Raw genomic sequence first — 17,731 nt, 5'->3', positions numbered from 1 at the left:
TGTTTTATTCTTTTTGCCATTACAACTTAAGGGGAAGCAAACTTTTCCACTCAACTGTATCTGCCAAGGCGGCTGCTGGCAGAAGTCAAGAAGAAATGTTATCAGCTTTTTCTGTCTCAGTTGGTAGTTTTCCTACTCTGTTTTCCACCTAACCTGCAGCCCGAAATCACACACACAGAGCCCGCAGCTTCGCTTCACTCGTTTTTTCTGAGTTTGGTTCCAACTTGGCCTTTGTCGGTTCGAACACGCTAATGTGGCCAGAGGCAACACGACTGCACAAAGCAAAGTGCAGGAAAAGGCAGAAAGTATGAGTAATGCTCTGAACAAGAGCTTAACAGTGATCCCAAGCCAAGAACATGAATTAAACTGTTCAAAGACGCTTCACTCACTGACATATTACCACACACACACACACACACACACACACACAAGTGATGGACAAATCATCATCAATAAAGTCACATTTTGTCCTTTAAGCCTGCCAACTTTTAGAAAGTTTAGAAGACAAGCTTTTCGAATGAAACAACTTGTAAAATGATCATCAATCTCACAAACAAATCCTAAAATCTTTATTTGTCTTTTACTTCATTTGTTGTCTTGTCCTCTTGCATGACGTAGGTTTGGCTCGAAAAGTGTCATCTCACCACAGACAGGATATTATAGGATCCTACATTTTTCATTAAGAACCTTTATCAATATGAACTTACCCAAGTAATTTAAAATGTCTTAGTACGTGATTGGAGAGGAACTCACTATTTGGAAGGCAGATGTTTAATGGTCCAGTCAAATTAATTCTCAGATAAACTGCTAAAACATTTGAAATTAGCTCATAACAAAGACAAACGGTTTAGCTGTGTTAGAATCTGCTGTGATGACCCTGAACTCATGGGAAAAGCCAAAAAGACCAAAATCTAAAATAAAATAAATAACAAATAAAAATAAATAAATTGCTTCAGTTTATCTGGCTGTGACGTAGAAGCACTGTAAACCGGACACGGTAAATTCCATCTACTGTGTTGCACGTACACATACAAGCAGGGTCTGTTGCCTCGTCACTGGGGGAGGGTCCTACAAGCCTGAACAAACTGGAGTATATTTTCCATGAAGTGTAATTTATCATAGTATAATCGTTCACAATTTAGGTCTTAATTTTACATATTTATCAATACGTTTATTGTGATCAAAAGAATCCTTGAAAGACGACGGTGTGGACTTGTGCTTCTCCCAACCCTTGATGTTTCTGTCACAGATTCGTCCCCACCGCCGATGTTTGCGTCGTCTACAGCTGACTCACAGTTCTCGTAAATAATTGGGGTAGTTTCATATTCGATGTTTAGAAGAGGAAAAAGAGGGAGGAAACATAGATATTTGAATTGTAATCTCAAAGTATTTTTTAAATAAATTCACGTCTAAAGGTGAAGTGTCCAGAATGCACTGATGTCCAGAACACTAATATATTAATATCCTCGTTTTCATTTACCTAAAATTTTATCCCAGGGAATCTGTTATTCGCATTTTAATTACAACTGCACCGTTTTGGAGGACGATAAACAGACAAACCTGTAAACCGATGTCAGTGTTATCAGGACACATAAGCATGTAAAGCGTACATTAAAACACACACACACACCTCAAATAGCACGGCGAGGCCTGTGATTCTGCCTCCAGCCTTGATGGTTTCATCTAAAGAGTCGAATCGATGTGCCTCATAACAGTAGATCTGCATCTGTGGCAGAAAACAGAAATGTGTTAAATGACATAAAGAGCTCGAAGTCACTAGGTTCCTGTTGTTTTAAGCATTTATTCACACTTACTGTTACTGAACTAAGGAGCAGCATATTTTTTTTTCCAAAGTAAGTTTTTTTTGTGGTTTCGAGGTTTTGGACAAGTAATTGGACAGAACTAACATTAGGAAGATTTCACTTTGGATCTGGGTTATTGTAACGGCCATTTCTCACAATTTCGAATATTCATTCAGTGACACATTTTGGGGGGAAGCGGTGGCTCAGTTGGTAGAGTGGCCGCCCACCAACCATAGGGTCGGAGGTTTGCGCCCCGCTCTTCCCGACCCCACTTCAAAGTGTCCCTGGGCAAGCCCTCTAACAGGCCATCACCCATCCCCAGCACTGGGGAGGGTCAACCCTGAACTTATGAGATAAGAACACAACAGAAAACCAAAAGATTCCGTGAGATAAATCTTTACTTTTCAGCTTTGAGAAGACGTAAAAATAATAATAACGGTTTATCCTTAGGAAACATGTAATCTACTGTATTCACAGTGTAGTACGAGTAAGTGAATGATCTGAATACTTCTTGGGATTTTAAGATGTCTAACCTCTAGTGGGTATTTGGCACCATCTAAACTGTGTTCGGAGCCATCTGAAGACGCATTGCAGCGGCCCCAGTGGAAGGTGATGCGTCCGACCTTGAACGTTGACCTGAGACCACCTCCGCTGACATAGAACTCTCCATCCACATTCACAGCCACTGAAAACAGAAACCGTGCACAAACATGTCACAGCACTGCATTTATCATATATACACACACACACACACACACACGAAACAAATGCATTAATGTGTGTACAACAAAAGCACTATTTTAAAATTTGTGAAATTTATTTTTAATCATCATCTGCAAACTTTAACTTCACCACCCAGATCAGGCCTTTCTGTCGGCAAAGGTTTGAAGACTTTAAAAACAATCACTAAAAATGATGGATTACAATGGGCAGAAGATCAAAAGATGAAAGCTCGTAAGCCACATAAATAATCCACTGACACCTTTACTGGGCCATCAAACAATGATAGAATCAGCGGGGGGGGGGGGGGGGGGGGGGGGGGGGGGCGTGGGGGGGTCTGGGGTCTTCTTCAGGTTGGTATTTGTTTGACCCAACAAAAGGTCCACCCCTGAGGATCGAAACCTTCTTTGATGGCCTAATAAAGGTGGAGCATTACACAGCCCTTTCATCTCCTGTAAAAATACTGTACACCTCAGACCCCCAACGTCTAAATAAAAAAGGACCGTGTTACTATTGTTTGGTGCAGATAAAGCACATTTTCCATGTGAATGCAATGATGAGATTCAGTCTTTACAAAGTCATCGATCTGCTGCACACTTTGGGAGCTCGGTTTGCTTTCTTCTTTTATTACACTTTGATGTGATGAGCCTTATTCATGTCCTCGTTGGTTGTCTGTGGTTTCTGTGGTGTCTTTCGTCTGCTACGTTCTCTTTTAGCCGCGTCTGAAATCCAATTTCCCTTAGAGGCAGCGCAAATATTGACCCAACTTGTCGCTGATTCACTCGTGTTGAAAAGTTTGTTTGCAACATATCAAAAGGTACAAACTCCTCCATGTGCTCCATCCATCACCTCTTTGTCCCAAACTGAAACCTTCTGTGTGCGGACAAGTATACGCCTGAACTTTATCAAAAGAATATGGATGGCAGTCTGTGCCTCGAATCTACTCGGGGCTTATTTGTCTGCGGATAGAAAAAAAAACAGGTTTAAGTACTGTTGGCCTGGACTGTGCTCGGATTGTGCACCAAACATCTCTAATAATAAAAGCCTTTAGTGCAATTGGCGGCCAAACAACACCAACAACAGAGTGCTTCTTATTTTGCTGAGAGGGCCGTTGCTAAGAAGTGCTGGACTCGTCTGTTTGGAGGTTTTTGAAAGGCGGGATCCCTCTGGTCTACAATTTCACTTAACAGTTACCTTGAATGCACACTGTATTTCACACCACTTAGAGAGAGGAAATATAAAAAAGGCTCTCAGTCCTGTCATATGACAAACTGGTAACTGTATCCTTTACAATAGGACACCACTGTTTGAGAAAAGGGCCCCAGAGAAAAATCTGTATCCGGGAAAAATCTCGTTAGGAACAAAGGACGCCGGTGCAAAAGGATGGAGGAGGGAGCGACTAAGGATGACAACAGATGGCTATGTTTTGACTGGCATTGAAGAAATTTTACAACACTGTTGAAAAGATGCTGCTGCTGCTCAAAAATGTCAAAGAAACATTTCTTGCTTCATTTTATCCTTAAATTCGCACTCTTTTCCTTATTTGTTGCACCTTTTTCGAGAAGCAGAAAAAGCTGCTGAGTTCAGCCTCTAGGTTCATGTCTAATAGTTCCTCTATAGCTCGCTTTTTTGGTCGCACCCACCTCACGCTGTTTGCCGCCGAACTGGTAGAACGCAGTGGGTGGTCTGAGGCCTTGAGGCGCTGAGCTGAAACTCACTACAGATCGGCAACAATCAGCAATGCACTGATTGGTCAGGCTTCTAAAAGCTGCTGCAGGTGCTGGTATATAGTGAAAGTAAATCCAGAACTTGGCTTCTTACTGCATTCCAGCAGGTTAGAAAAACCTCATCGGAAATCCCATTCAGATCTGACAAAAAAAACTCCAGCCCTCTACAGTAATATGTCCTTTGACTCATATTGTGTGTTAAGTTGAGATGGGCGAACAATACCGGAGCTCTGAAGCTTGTGTCAAGTGACAACTGTGACTGATGACGTCCAAAGCTTCGGAGCGTTTCATTGGTTTACAGCTACTATGCTACATGGTGCCTCAGTGAGTTTCTATCAGATCATAAAAAAACATAATTGATATGTATGTACGTACAACGCCAATTCCAAAACAGTTGGTACGATGTGAAAAATGTAAAAAAAAAAAAAAAAACGGAATGCAATGATTTGCAAATGTCATCAGCCCATATTTTATTCACAGTACGGTGGAGTGTACTTCGCTGATGACCTGTCCATCAACTCCACAGCCAGTCATCAGAAAAAGCATTAAAGCTTCTCCACTCCCCTGATTGTTGATGAGATTTGCAGATCATTGCATTCTGTTTTCATTCACCTTTACACATCGTCCCACCTTTTTTTTTTTTTTTTGAATTGGTGTAATATGCATTAATGAAACGCAGCCTGAAAACCACATTCATACAAAATCTGACAGTAGGTCGTACTAGTATAGCTCTGCAGGTTGCATTCAGGAATTATGGTTTCTCTCTCTCACTTGTTAAGTCAAGGATCAAATCCAGCGATGAACACATGACTTTATATTTTTGTCGCCAAGCCACCAGGGCCACCTTGGTGCCGGTCCCAAGCATAAAAATGGGCGGGTTGCGGCAGGAAGGGCATCCGGCATAAAAACTCATAAAAAATGCCAAATCAACGTGCGGAACACGTTCTGCTGTGGTGACCCCTGAAGGGACGAGCCGTTGATCTTTGATCTGCTATACGAAAAGAGTGCTTCAAACAGTTTTCCACCAGATGTCACCGTTTCTCCTCACAGTGAAGCCCCGAAGCTTCGAATTATTTTTGCTACAAAAAGAAAGAAAACCTCAAGGCTTCATTCGCCCATCACTAGTGTTAATATAACTACATTTGTCACAGCCTTTAAAAAAAGGACAGTCTGAACACGCAGTCGACTCAACCATGGACTGGCCTCTTCTGTCGAGCCCTAAAGTCTGGGGCCAGTCCGTGGTTGAGTCCACTGTGTGTTCGGACTGTCTGTACTGACAGTGGGACAAAAAGGACTAAACACTGGAGACATTCAGACCAGCCACAACGTTAAAATGAAGAAATCCCAAGGAATTGCACTTTCATTGCACCAAATTGCTAAAGCTGATGAAACCTGGCGAATCTGGACCTGAGAAGATCAAACTGCCAGCGACACTCGCAGATGGTCGACAACTTTATCGTTATTAAGAGCAAGTTGCAGCTGATCTTTTCAGTTTGCTTCTACACGTCCATGCACCTCGAAAACAGGTGAGGATGTGCCAGAAGTTCTCTTTTCGTTAATCTGGACCTGGACATTGGCTAAGAAAGTGAGGGGACAGGCAGAGGGTGACAAAGTAATGGGGAGACCGCTGGGAAAAGTACAGTCTCAGAAGTTGCACCTCTTGGCTTGAACGTAAAACCTGTTTAGGTCTTGACTTTTCTCACCAGTCTTGCCGTCGTTCTTGATGGTCGTCCTGTCCGTCGTCAGACTCTCCCAGCCGTCAAACCTCAGTTTCTGGTACTCCAGCTTCACCTGGGCCAGGTTCTCTTCGATATTGATGGGAGACTGCTTGGCATTGCTGCAGGATGGAAACTTCTTGACCCAGTTGTTTTGGTTTAGAGTTCCTGGAAGGCAGGAGGAGGAAAAGGAAGCAATGAGACGATGTCTGACAACAGACTGTGAAGGCCTGACTAATAAAAAGTGGCCACTGAGTGTGTATTAAACCGGTGTAATGAGTATTTCACAGAGGCTGGACCTTCATTAATTGGACAAAGTGATGCAATGTGGCCTTCTGACCCCAGTTGTACAATGAACACTCTCAGGTGTGTTAACTCACTTAATAATGAGCTACAGTAATAACCTCCAGCTGTTGTGCTGCACTCTGGCTTTAACACTAATATCAGCTCTCGTTTTTCTTTCTGACAGCTCTCCTGAGGTTAAAGTTCAAGACTTTTCAGTGTTTATAGCCGAGGTTCACTTAAGCAAAGACTGCAGCCTCCTGAAAGGTTCAGCATCAGGTTTCCTATTTGCTCTCCAACACAAAGACCTGCCTGATATGACAGATGACCTGAATGCAACATGATAAGTGTCACGGGCAGAAATACAAATTATCCTTTATGGAGGAATTTGTTCATTCATGTGTATCAGCTGCACCTTAAAATGAACCACACAGATTTAACGCAGCAGCTCATATTCATGTCAAGCTGATCTACAGCCTCAGGTTTTAATTTTGCTTTTATTGGACAACTAATCTGAACAGCATGTGATGTGCAGTAAAAAAAAAAAAACCACAGTGATCTGCTCATATGTGCTGCTGCAATGACTGTAGGCTGCTCACAGTTTCCTCCCTGTAAAGGTCACTGGCGAACAGCAGCTGCATGTGAAAATTAGTAAAAAGGTAAATAAGAGAGAAAAATTCTGTCCACTACAAAATGATTAGGCTAGTTTTTAAATGAAACTAAACCTTCCTTAGACACCCGGCATTAGCAGACAGCTGAAACATTTCAATCGAATTTCATCATTTGCCATTTCCAAAAAGTGAACAACAAGGACTTTTCCACTGGAATCTATGTTTTCTGGTACTAAATGCATTAGTCAGACTTATAACCATCGTAGCATCAAGCCAACAGGGTCTGTGGGAAAAGGTGGAATCCATGAAATGGATGGACACTTCAAAAAGTGCTTAGACACCACTGACGTTTCACATCTGGTAAATGTTGGCCGATGCCATTTCTGAAATACTATAAATGAAAGCAACAATGCTTTAAGTAAAATTTAAAAGGCAATAAAAGTGAGTTTTATGAGATTTGTCCATTTAATTTAATGTTCAGTCTAATGCTCTTTAGTTGGCTTTTAAAGACCTTCATAAATGTGAATTCACCTCTTGAATCTTAAATATTTATCCTCACGCTTTCCCCTTGAGTAGCTATAAAGTTTCCACATTATGGCAACATGACATAATACGCTATACAATATTCTGTATCACCTCCATGAAACTACAGTTTATGAGGTTTAACACTGACTAAAGTGTAAATAAGATTAAATACAGTCAGATAATTTCGTGCTAGAACATCTACTGTTGGATTAAAAGTGAGTGCAATGTTTGCAATGTTTCAATGTGATAAACACAGATAAAAGAAGCTTAAATGTACAAAGTTCACATCAAAAAAAGTCAGTGTTAACACATTTATTTAAATATTTTTGGAACTAAATCTCTTGCAAAGTGATGCTCAGAGAAACAACTCATACACCTTGAACATGAATTGTTATTTTGAAGAGAAGGAATGTCAGTGTTTCTGGACCGAATTATGTCCCAAGGAGCCACATGGAGACCGATTAGAAAAAAGGTGGTGAAATTAACTGTGTATGAGTGTGTGTGTGTGTTTATGTGCACATTCCAATTCTTTAATGAGACAAAAGTGGGTATAATTGCATCTATGTGATTCTGTAGAGAGCAACAGCATCATTTTCCTCCATTCCATTTTCACATTTAACACTGCAGAAGCGACACAGTACAGTCTGACTCAACAACATTTCATCATCATGGTTACATTCTTTAAATAAGATAAATGTTCATCAAAAATCATTATTATTGTATTTTCCCGAAACACTGTGCAGCCCTTAGTGACTCAGGGGTCGTCTGGTTTGCCAACATTAGCCAACATAAGCTTTTTTTTTTTTTTATTATTATTTCTAGTAGCGTCTTGTTTAGCACCAGAACATGATGGACATGGCCAAATATGTGCAACGCAACAATCTGCTGGAATGTGTGCTTTCAACGGTTCACATCAGGAGAAGCTCAGTGTACTGCAGTTGCAGCGGCCGACCTTTACTGTAGACCACAACATTCTTTTTAATCTGTTAACAGCAGGAGTAATTTTAAAAGATTCCCCCAAAAACCACCTGCATTATTATGTGGAAGTCAATTCAATCACTGACCTATTTACTGAGCCGAATAAAGCAAACACAACCTTGAGCCACTGGACATTTAATGATGTCAGTCAACACAACACAAAACCTCCAAACCTGCAGATGGATGGTTGGAAATCACTCACCTGCATACGACCAGTCGATGTCTTCTGAGAACTTGCGCTGATTCCTGTATGCATAGCTGTCAGCTGTGGGAGACACAAAGGAAGCCGGTCATTTAAACACAGTATATTCTGTTTAATTTCGGAAATCTCCACATTCAAAAGGTTTCCTCTATTCCCAGTCATTCTTCCCATTTAAAAATCAAGTTTAGCCATTTATGGCTCCACAAAATGCCCCAGTTTTTGGTTCTGTAAGGTTGCGAGAACCTTTATAGACTCACTGCAGTGAGACAAATGGCCTTTTAAACTCCTGAGCTGACAGATTGATTTGTGGTTTTAACATTAAGGTTTTTTTTTTTTTTTTTGGTTTGACTGTTTATAACTGGTTGGGTTTTGTTGGACAAAGTCACCGCTCACATCACACTGAACAGCTGCCGAACACACCCAAACACAGTGGAGCGCTGCCACAGAAACACCACCACAGAGCTGCAGAGCATCAGTGAGTCACCTACAGCTACTAAACGTGTCGGTTATCATTTGGCCTCATTGGACACACTTTCAGCCAGCACTTCTCAGGAGTCTCCTGCATATTAATACCCCAAAAATGTGGATAGCTTCCAGGTATTGGAGCCCTCTCCTGTCTCCTGAATGAAAGGAATGATCTGCATGCTACACATGTGCTCTTGTAAACCTGAATATTCACTATAAAGAAATCTGTGTTCCCGAGGAGAAATGTACCTGATTACCAGCTTTCTTAGTTGCCGGACACTTAAGAAATCCGCACTCTGGACTGAGAACACTGTAAGGCTTGTGTGCCTGCACGTAAACACTGTGATTAATTGATGCATTTGCAGCATTCAGCTGTTTGTAGTTTAGTTTAACAGGATATGAAGACATTCTGAGGAGACCGTGTTTGGTGACCTGAGGAAAACCACAAAATCAACTTGTACATGTACTTTGAACATTTTTAGCCTCTTGGTTCAACACCACTCGATTAATTAGCCCAAACACACCTACAATAATCACCTTCCTGCCTTATACACATTGTACTGGCTCACTACTTTCCTCCAATCCACTCTAGTTCTCACTCATGTGCATAATGAGATCCTGTCAGGAGGTGACATCATCAACCCAAACGAGCTGTCTGGGCATCTGTCATATTAATGAAGTGGAGTCATTAGAGAACAACACCTCATTAACATAACATAGCTCCAGAGGGCACAAAAAGACACATGACATGAACAGGAACGAACTGATGAGGTGTGTGTTCATGTATAAGCAATACTGATGGAATCGGATAAACCTGCATTTATATTTTACTGCAGAAGAAACAGCCAGAGGTTTGGTCTTGAAAAGCTTCAGGTTCAGTCCTTCAACAAATGGCTCAAGTTTTCTTTAGGCATTCGAACACACTTCAAAGCTGAGAAGGGATTGATTTCTCCGGTACAGGGTGAGTGATCAGCCAATCACACTGCAGGTCAAACCGGTTTAGGTTCCCTTCAAGAACAATAACAAGTATAAAAGTGCTTTGAATAACATCTGTAACAGCAGTCGTTTGGAAGGATGGTGATCGCAATTCTGTACAGCGAAAGAAAAAGTTTAGGAAATTCACCATCTCAAAGCAATAATAACAAGTTAGATGATCAAATTTAATGTCTTCAGGCTTTTAGTTTATTCAAATCACAATAAAGTGTTTTGCATCGTCACCTTTTTAGTTTAAACTTGTCTATTTCAAAATATTAATTTACAAATCAGATAAATTTTTTAAAAATGATTATCAATAATTCCAACAACCTCAATAATCCTTGTTAACGGTTTTCCATGGTTTTATTCCTCAATCTTTGATTCACACAAATCATTACAGAAATAGATGCAGAAAAAAGGTAATATAAATGAAAACTCAAATTTACTGTACAGTAAATTGCATTGTTTTTAATATACAGGCCTACATACAGCCTAGAGTCTGGACTCTAAGTTTAAACTTGCCAAGTCCAAGTTCTCAGGTTCAGAAGTCCAGACTTCGCGTACCCTGTATTGAAAAACGGCCAAAGAAGAAGAGAAGCAAAAACAATAATACCTTTGAAAAAAAAGGAGTAGAAGTAGAAGAAGTAGAAATAGAGGTAGAAGAAGAAATATTAATATAATATATTTTTAAGAGAATTTTGTTTTTATATATCATCAGAGATGGATGGTTAAATGTATCATACAACAAAGAAATGTTGAACAGTGGAACTTTAATAAGAACTAGATCACTGGCTGCGACCCTGACCTCACTAAATTGGTAAACCCTGACCTGTAATGACGATTCTGAATCCTGTTCGTGACATATCAATCATGAACCAACCATTCAGTCAGTGATAAAAACTTCCCACCGAGAAAAGCTCACTGTCGAGAGTGTTTGAAGCCTCCATGGCCGACCTGGTTGTGGCCTGTTCAGTAAATTAGGAGATGGAGCGTCCTGCTGTGCAGGGTTTATCTGGATGATAGCGGCCTAATCCAGGATTACATGTTTGACTGTCTGCATAGGGAAGATGTCGGCCTGCAGAACAGCAACTTCAGCTCACATCCTCAGCGTGGAGGCGCTGATACAGCTGATATAAGTTCACATGTAGAGCACGAGTTTTCCAGTAATCTGACTCCTTTAGGAGCAATGAAGCTGCATCAGATTTTGTGCCTCTAAAGCCCTTTTCAGACATATACATGAAAATGTATGAATGAATGCAAATGTCCGAGTGAAAAGCGACATTTTCCGGACTATGTCCTTCTGTCCCAATTCGTCAGGAGGATTAGAAAGCGAGCGACTGTTCACGTTGATAAGATTTTTATCACTCAAGTGCGGTTGCTGTCGTGATTACAACTTTTTATTATTAGTTATGCGGCTCCTTCTTTTCCTTTCACCTGTTCCCTTTCAGGTGTCGCCACAGCAAATCATGTTCCTCCATCTAACTCTGTCCTCTGCATCCTCTTCTCTCACACCAACTAACTTCATGTCCTCTCTCACTACATCCATAAATCTCCTCTTCGCTCTTCCTCTAGACCTCCTGCCTGGCAGCTCCAACCTCAGCATCCTTCTACCGATATATTCACAGTTTCTCCTCTGAACATGTCCAAACCACCTCAATCTGGCCTCTCTGACTTTATCTCCAAACATCTAACATGAGCTGTCCCTCTGATGTCCTCATTCCTGATCCTGTCCATCCTCGTCCCTCCCAAACAGAACCTCAACATCTTAAGATCTGCTACCTCCACCTGATTAGACCTTACAACTCTCTGTGGGGAAGAATAATAAAAAGAACCTTCAGGGCTGCAGAGACAGCAGCTTTATTTATTTATCAAACTATAAATGTAAGACAGAACGGCCCACATGTGGGAAAAAAAAAAACCTTAATAAACCTATTTACATGTGTATTAGCACCGAATGAGCATTGGCTCCATCAATTTAGTCTGATGCAATCAGAAGTGAGTCATTGAGGTGCAAGTTCTTCTTTAACCTTCTTTAACTTGCAGCTTCTAATTGGTGAAGGAGCTTTCATGTTCAGGAACCACATTCTGCAGATTGTTTCCTCAGAATAACCATAAATAAAGAAATCTAACTAAGGCCCAAATGTAGAAACAGAATCACAATCCAGAGCTGCAGAATGAATGTGATCCCTCACATGCAGCAGCAGCTCGTTTCCTCAGGCTGGAAGGACAAACTGACACTTTTCTTTTCTTGATGGGTCTCTGCAGTGGCCTTGAACTGGAGGCTGCTGCTTTCACTCAGCCTGCAACACTCAGAACGCAGCAGGGTCGTCAGCTCTAGTTTTAAAGATCAGAGGCGAAAAGTAAGAAGCACCAGCTTTTATTTCCTCAGCACTGAAGTGAAGAGGTTTCTGTGTCGACTCAGAATGGAAATTCTCCTAAACTTTGTCCGCAGGAGCAGTATATGTGAAGAGAAATGAGATGTTCCCGACGTTATCCAGAGTTACAGTTGAGTGATATATTTGAGGTTTTTTTTTTTTTAAATGTGCTGTAAACAAAACCGTTTCCCACTGTCTAAGTTTTCTATCATGTTGTGCGTCCTGCACTGTGATCATCTCGCTTGTTCGCTCTTACTCCGTCAGTGTTTAGCACAGGATTATTGTCCAAGCCTGTCTTTGTCCTTGGCGTGCTGGGGGTGGTCCAGTTTGAGTGGAGCTGCTGAAAATAAGGAGACACCACACGAGCACAAAGAGAAGCAACGAAATCACAGAGATGCTAGAGATGAAGAAACCACGCACAGCTGCAAAAACACAGATGCACAAATGACCATAAAAAGACCCAAAAAAAACACAATAAGGAGATCGACAGAAATCCCAACAGGGTGCAGAGCTACTACACACCGAACTGACCACAGCTCTAAATCCAGTAGCAGGAAGCTAATCTCAGAATGTCAGTGAGACACGTTGTGTCAAACGGGAGAAGAGTTGCTGTGACTTGCAGATCACGAACTGACTGGACCGACAATCCTTTTATTTGTGGAAAAATATATTCGAATGTGTATCTGAAGCCAACAAGTTCATCAAATCAAATCCCTTTAGTGTTAAGAGCAATGCAAGGAAAGGAAGGTAACAAAACACAGGGAACTGTGTACAAAAAATGATGAAACTTTAAAAGACGTCCGTTGGATTGAGCCTCATTGCACCTGGAAAATGCCACTAAAAGATATTTAAGTCAACACTAAAAAGGACTGTGGCTTAGTGTGGGACATCTTTAACAGATACATGAAGCCAACAGTGGTCCACACCTGAAAAGAGCTAAGGCTTCAACACGGAGAGAGTCTTACAAATAGAGGAAAAGTGACAGCTCCAAAATAAAAGCTGTGATGACGTCTGAGCCCACATCTTAACTTTAAACGTTAAACATGTAGAATAAGTGGAGTAATGTGGACGTTAGTGTCCTTTTACTTAAAATAGTCATTTATAAGACAACAGACTCGTTAATTTCACATTTCTTTCTTTTAAGACTTTTTGAACCTTGCACAATATTTACAAAAGAAATAAACCGTGTGCACAATTATTACCATTATTAGGCAACTAAATGAAAAACAAAGATTTTCCCATCTCACTTGTTCATTTTCACCCGTTAAAGTGAAAATAATAAACCAACTCAAAATTTCTGAAATTTCAAAAAGAAATCCTCAGTGACCCATCACCCTTCTTTTCAGTAACAGTCACAAGCCTTCCATTTACGGAGTGAGTCAATTTCTTGATCTGGTCAGAAGCAACGTTTTGTGCAGCCGCAACCACAGCCTCCCAGACACTGTTCAGAGAGGTGTACAGTTAAATTTCCTGCTTAAGAAGGGCCCAAAAGTTCTCAATAGGGTGTAAGTCAGGTGAAAAAAGGGGCCACGTCATTAGTTTGTCATGTCATTTTACTGGCAGCCACACTTTGATGCATGTGATGGAGCATTGTCTTGCATAAAAATCAAAGTCTTCTTGAAAGATGCAGACTTTTCCTGTACCATTGCTTGAAGAAAGTGTCTTTTACAAATTGCCAGTAGGTCTGAGAGTTTATTTTGAGTCAATTTTCAACCCGAAAAGGTCCAAGTAGCTCATCTTTACTAATACCTGCTCATGCCAGTACCCCACCTCCACCTTGCTGGCGTCTCAGTCGAAGTGGAGCTCCATGTCCAATGCTGATCCAACCACGGGTCCATAAATCTGGTCCGTCAAGAGTCACTCTCTTCTCATCAGTCCACAAAACCTTTGAAAACTCATTTATTTCTTGGCCCATTCTTGACGTTTCAACTTATGTGTGTTGTTCAGAGGTGGTCGGGTCTCAGCCTTTCTTACCTTGACCAGGTCTCTGAGAACTGAACACCTCGTACTTCCTGACACTCCAGGTAGGTTGCAGTTGTGGAATATGGCAGCACTGGAGGGTAATGGGTTCCTGGTAGCTTTCATGTTGGATTCTTCTCAAATCTTTGGCGGTTAATTAGCGTCTTTCCTTCTCGACACGTTTCTTGCGACCCTGTTGACTATTTGCTACAAAACGTTTGATGGTTCTGTGATCACGCCGCAAATATCTTAGATATTTCAAGAGTGCTGTATCCCTGTGAAAGACTTTTTCCAATTTTGGACTTTTCAGAGTCAGTTAAATCTCTTTTTTCCTGAGGAGAAGATAATAATTCAGCACACTAATAGCTGCCTAATAAATGTGTACATGTAGATACGACAAAACTTCACTTTTACTACTTAAATGTTCAGGTTTGTTAACATTGTGGATTGACTGTAGGTTGTACAATAACAAAATTAATCCTCAAAAATACAACTTGGCTAATAATTGTGCACACGGTGTATATATAGAAAAGTGTCAACACACTGCTGGAGAAATGTAAAAACCCATAACTATATGGACCAGTAACATAGGACCTTTGTGACATTTTGGATTAAATGTAGCCCCCTGCTGTCCACACGGTTCATGCTGTATATGCATTAACAAAAGGCTTTAGAGACAACAGCAAATGACACACGGAGCATCTGCCGTGTGTGCGGGTCTGATCCTCCCACCGCGAGCACACATCAAACACTGCAGGTTTCAGTTACACACCAACACCTGACATCCGAGTTGGGCTGGAAACAGTTTGTGACAGCGACTACAAAGAAAGCACCTGCTCAGTCAGTCGCAAGGTGCAGGTTGACAGGAAACGATTAAAACGGGACCAAAAAATAAAAAATAAAAAAAAAATAAAAAATTACAGCCATGATGTGAAACTACTGGACCAAACAATGTAATTAGGATTTAGCTGCTTCTCGGTTTTCCCACTGCCAGTAATTTTGGCTCATTGAACATGCTCTCACTGCTCTCTTGGTTCATTAAAATAATCCTACAGACTTTACAAATGACAAATGGATCCAATTCTGACTCAATTCACAGGATTCACAGCCTCCTTTTGTGACACTGTGGCATCACCACCATCCTAATCAGGTCAAAATATTCACTGATCCAAGACTTTGGTTTATGATCAAATCCCCGCAGTGTTAACTCAACACGGCATTTTTTACTTAACTCCAATTTTTTTCTTTGCAGATTTTCTTTGCAATATTTTGCAGTTTACAGCAAGCACCTGTTTTTCAGGCAGAAACAGATGTTAATTTTTCCACAGTAAATAGTCAGAAATCAGGTTTCTTTTTCAATCAGTACACGAATTAAACCTTTCTGCAGAAACCTTATTCATGAAGAACATGTGGAACTTTTACATTCATGTTATCAACAGAATCAAGTTCTATAATGTTTAAACACTTTGGGGTTTTTTTTTTAATCGTGGACTCTATGCTAGACTAGATTGATGCTCAGAGAAATCACTTTTAGTCCAATATAGTTTAGAGCCTTTATGCAACACTTTAATTTTAGTAAACAAGTCGAAGTGGTACTTTTACTTGTAGAGATGAACTTTAAGGGTAGTTATATGCACTTTTACTTTATTATTGAATCTGTAAACGACTGCAAATCATATTCTTTTTTTTTTTTTTCCCTCTGGGTAAAAACTGGAACCTTGATGCCATCATGGCAGGTGTCTGTTGCCCTTCAGAGGAAATTTTCTGTGTAAAGATTTGTAACCATCCTCTTCAATGAGGAGGAAAACTTCTCCTGAAGCAGCAACACGATGAGTAAAGCTGTTTTAGATAAACGGAGAGAAGGAAATGAAGATGCGTGAGTGATTGAGGAGGAGAAGGGGGGCAGAGCAATTCAAATCTTGAGGACATAAATGGGGGGGGTGATGCTTATATTCTAATGGAAAAGAGCGAATGAGTAGAATAGATTCTGCAGGGAACTCTTGCTCACAACTGTGTCAGTGTGTTTATTCAGCGGACAGTGGCCGGCTCTGCGCTCCGGTCTGTGGGAGCCCCGCTGCCTCCAGCCGGACGCTGAATAAGAGGATTAGCCGAGCACTGGGAGAGCGGGACGTCCACAGACTGTGGGGGTGAGCAACGGTGCCCACGCCAGAATGCGCGGCGACACCCCCGTCATCCTAAAATCCGGAAAAATCTCTTGCCCCTCTGCTCCCAACACCAGGAGGGGGTAGTTAGAGGAAGCACCAAGACTGGAAGGGCATAGCAGCTTAATCTGGGGACAGTCTGTGCTTCCACTTCTTTAAAGAACTAATCGTGGTTTTGAATCTTTTGGGTCTTTAACCATATTTTGATAAAGAAGGAAGAAAATTCTCTGAGCTAAAGGCAAACATGCTGCAGGTGTTAGCAGGTGTGATTCTGACCATGTTTGGTGCCATATTTAGGCCAATCCATCAATTTTAACATTTTACTACAACCAAGGTCACTAGGATTCATTCTCATCAAATGTGAACGATGCATAAAAATCACCTGATCTTTTTACTCATTACTACAGCAAACAGTTACACAGACAAACACATGCCACAAGAAAAAGGTTTGTCTTCATCCAAACCTTGACCCTACTTCTTTACTCTGCTGCGATTTTCCCTGAACTGAACCTTACAGGGAGCACTTTCAATCCCTGGTCATCCATTAGCAACATTCCAAGAAAGCAGAGTTTGTACGAAGAGTGTTGGAGTTGACGTCTGCAAGTCGTGGTGCAGAAAGGTGGATTTGTATCCAGTGAGGGAACAAGCTGTGCCTGGGAGGTTGAACTCGGGGCAGAAAAACACAGAGGCGGCTCATTAACCCTGTGACTGGGACAGTGAGTCTGAACAGCTGGAGTGTTTTACACTTTGCAGGTCTGAGTGAAGGCCGGCTCTACTGTCATAACACGATCACTGAAGCTTCTGTCCAAGTCCTGTTGAGCTGCTTTCTGTCCCCCCTGTCTTACTACCCACGTCTGGGCCTTTAAGTTGGTGAAGTTTAAATCCCTGCAGAGCAAAACCCAAAAGTGAAGAATCTGATCGTGGAGCAGGGCTTCACATTGTTGTTAGCAGCAGGTGGACTGTGGCTCAGGAGGGCGAGTGGATCGTCGACTACTGTAACAGCAAGGTCTAAAGCTGTAAGTGTAAAAGTTGACTAAATATTAAATCACGAATATGATTAAAGATGTAGGTTAAGTTGGAGCTGCTCTGGTTAGCACGGCTTCCAGGTAAAATTCAGCAGATGTACTACCAAGATGTTCCCTTTAAATATGCTGTCAAGGAACATTATTTTTATTTATTCATTTAATTAGCTAAAAAATGTTTACACGGACATTACAACTAAACTGTGCAAAC

At 41.2% G+C, this 17,731-nt stretch overlaps 1 protein-coding gene across 3 annotated transcripts in view; it reads right to left on the bottom strand.

The window, feature by feature from the left end:
• The window catches only part of LOC137108352 (receptor-type tyrosine-protein phosphatase zeta-like), a 73,717-nt gene that overhangs the window by 34,302 nt on the left and 21,684 nt on the right, over window positions 1–17,731 (bottom strand). For all 3 annotated transcript variants that reach the window (XM_067492779.1, XM_067492780.1, XM_067492781.1), the window contains exons 2-5: window positions 8,563–8,625; window positions 5,953–6,132; window positions 2,336–2,487; window positions 1,631–1,726 (exon numbers count right to left, since the gene is read on the bottom strand). In XM_067492779.1, the coding sequence (XP_067348880.1) occupies window positions 1,631–1,726; window positions 2,336–2,487; window positions 5,953–6,132; window positions 8,563–8,625 (491 nt within the window). The remainder of the gene's footprint in view (window positions 1–1,630; window positions 1,727–2,335; window positions 2,488–5,952; window positions 6,133–8,562; window positions 8,626–17,731) is intronic.

Source organism: Channa argus, chromosome 23, assembly GCF_033026475.1.
Source record: "Channa argus isolate prfri chromosome 23, Channa argus male v1.0, whole genome shotgun sequence".
Classification (NCBI taxonomy): Eukaryota; Metazoa; Chordata; class Actinopteri; order Anabantiformes; family Channidae; genus Channa; species Channa argus.
Note: the sequence above shows the minus strand (reverse complement) of the source record. Positions and strands in the feature narration are given on the sequence as shown.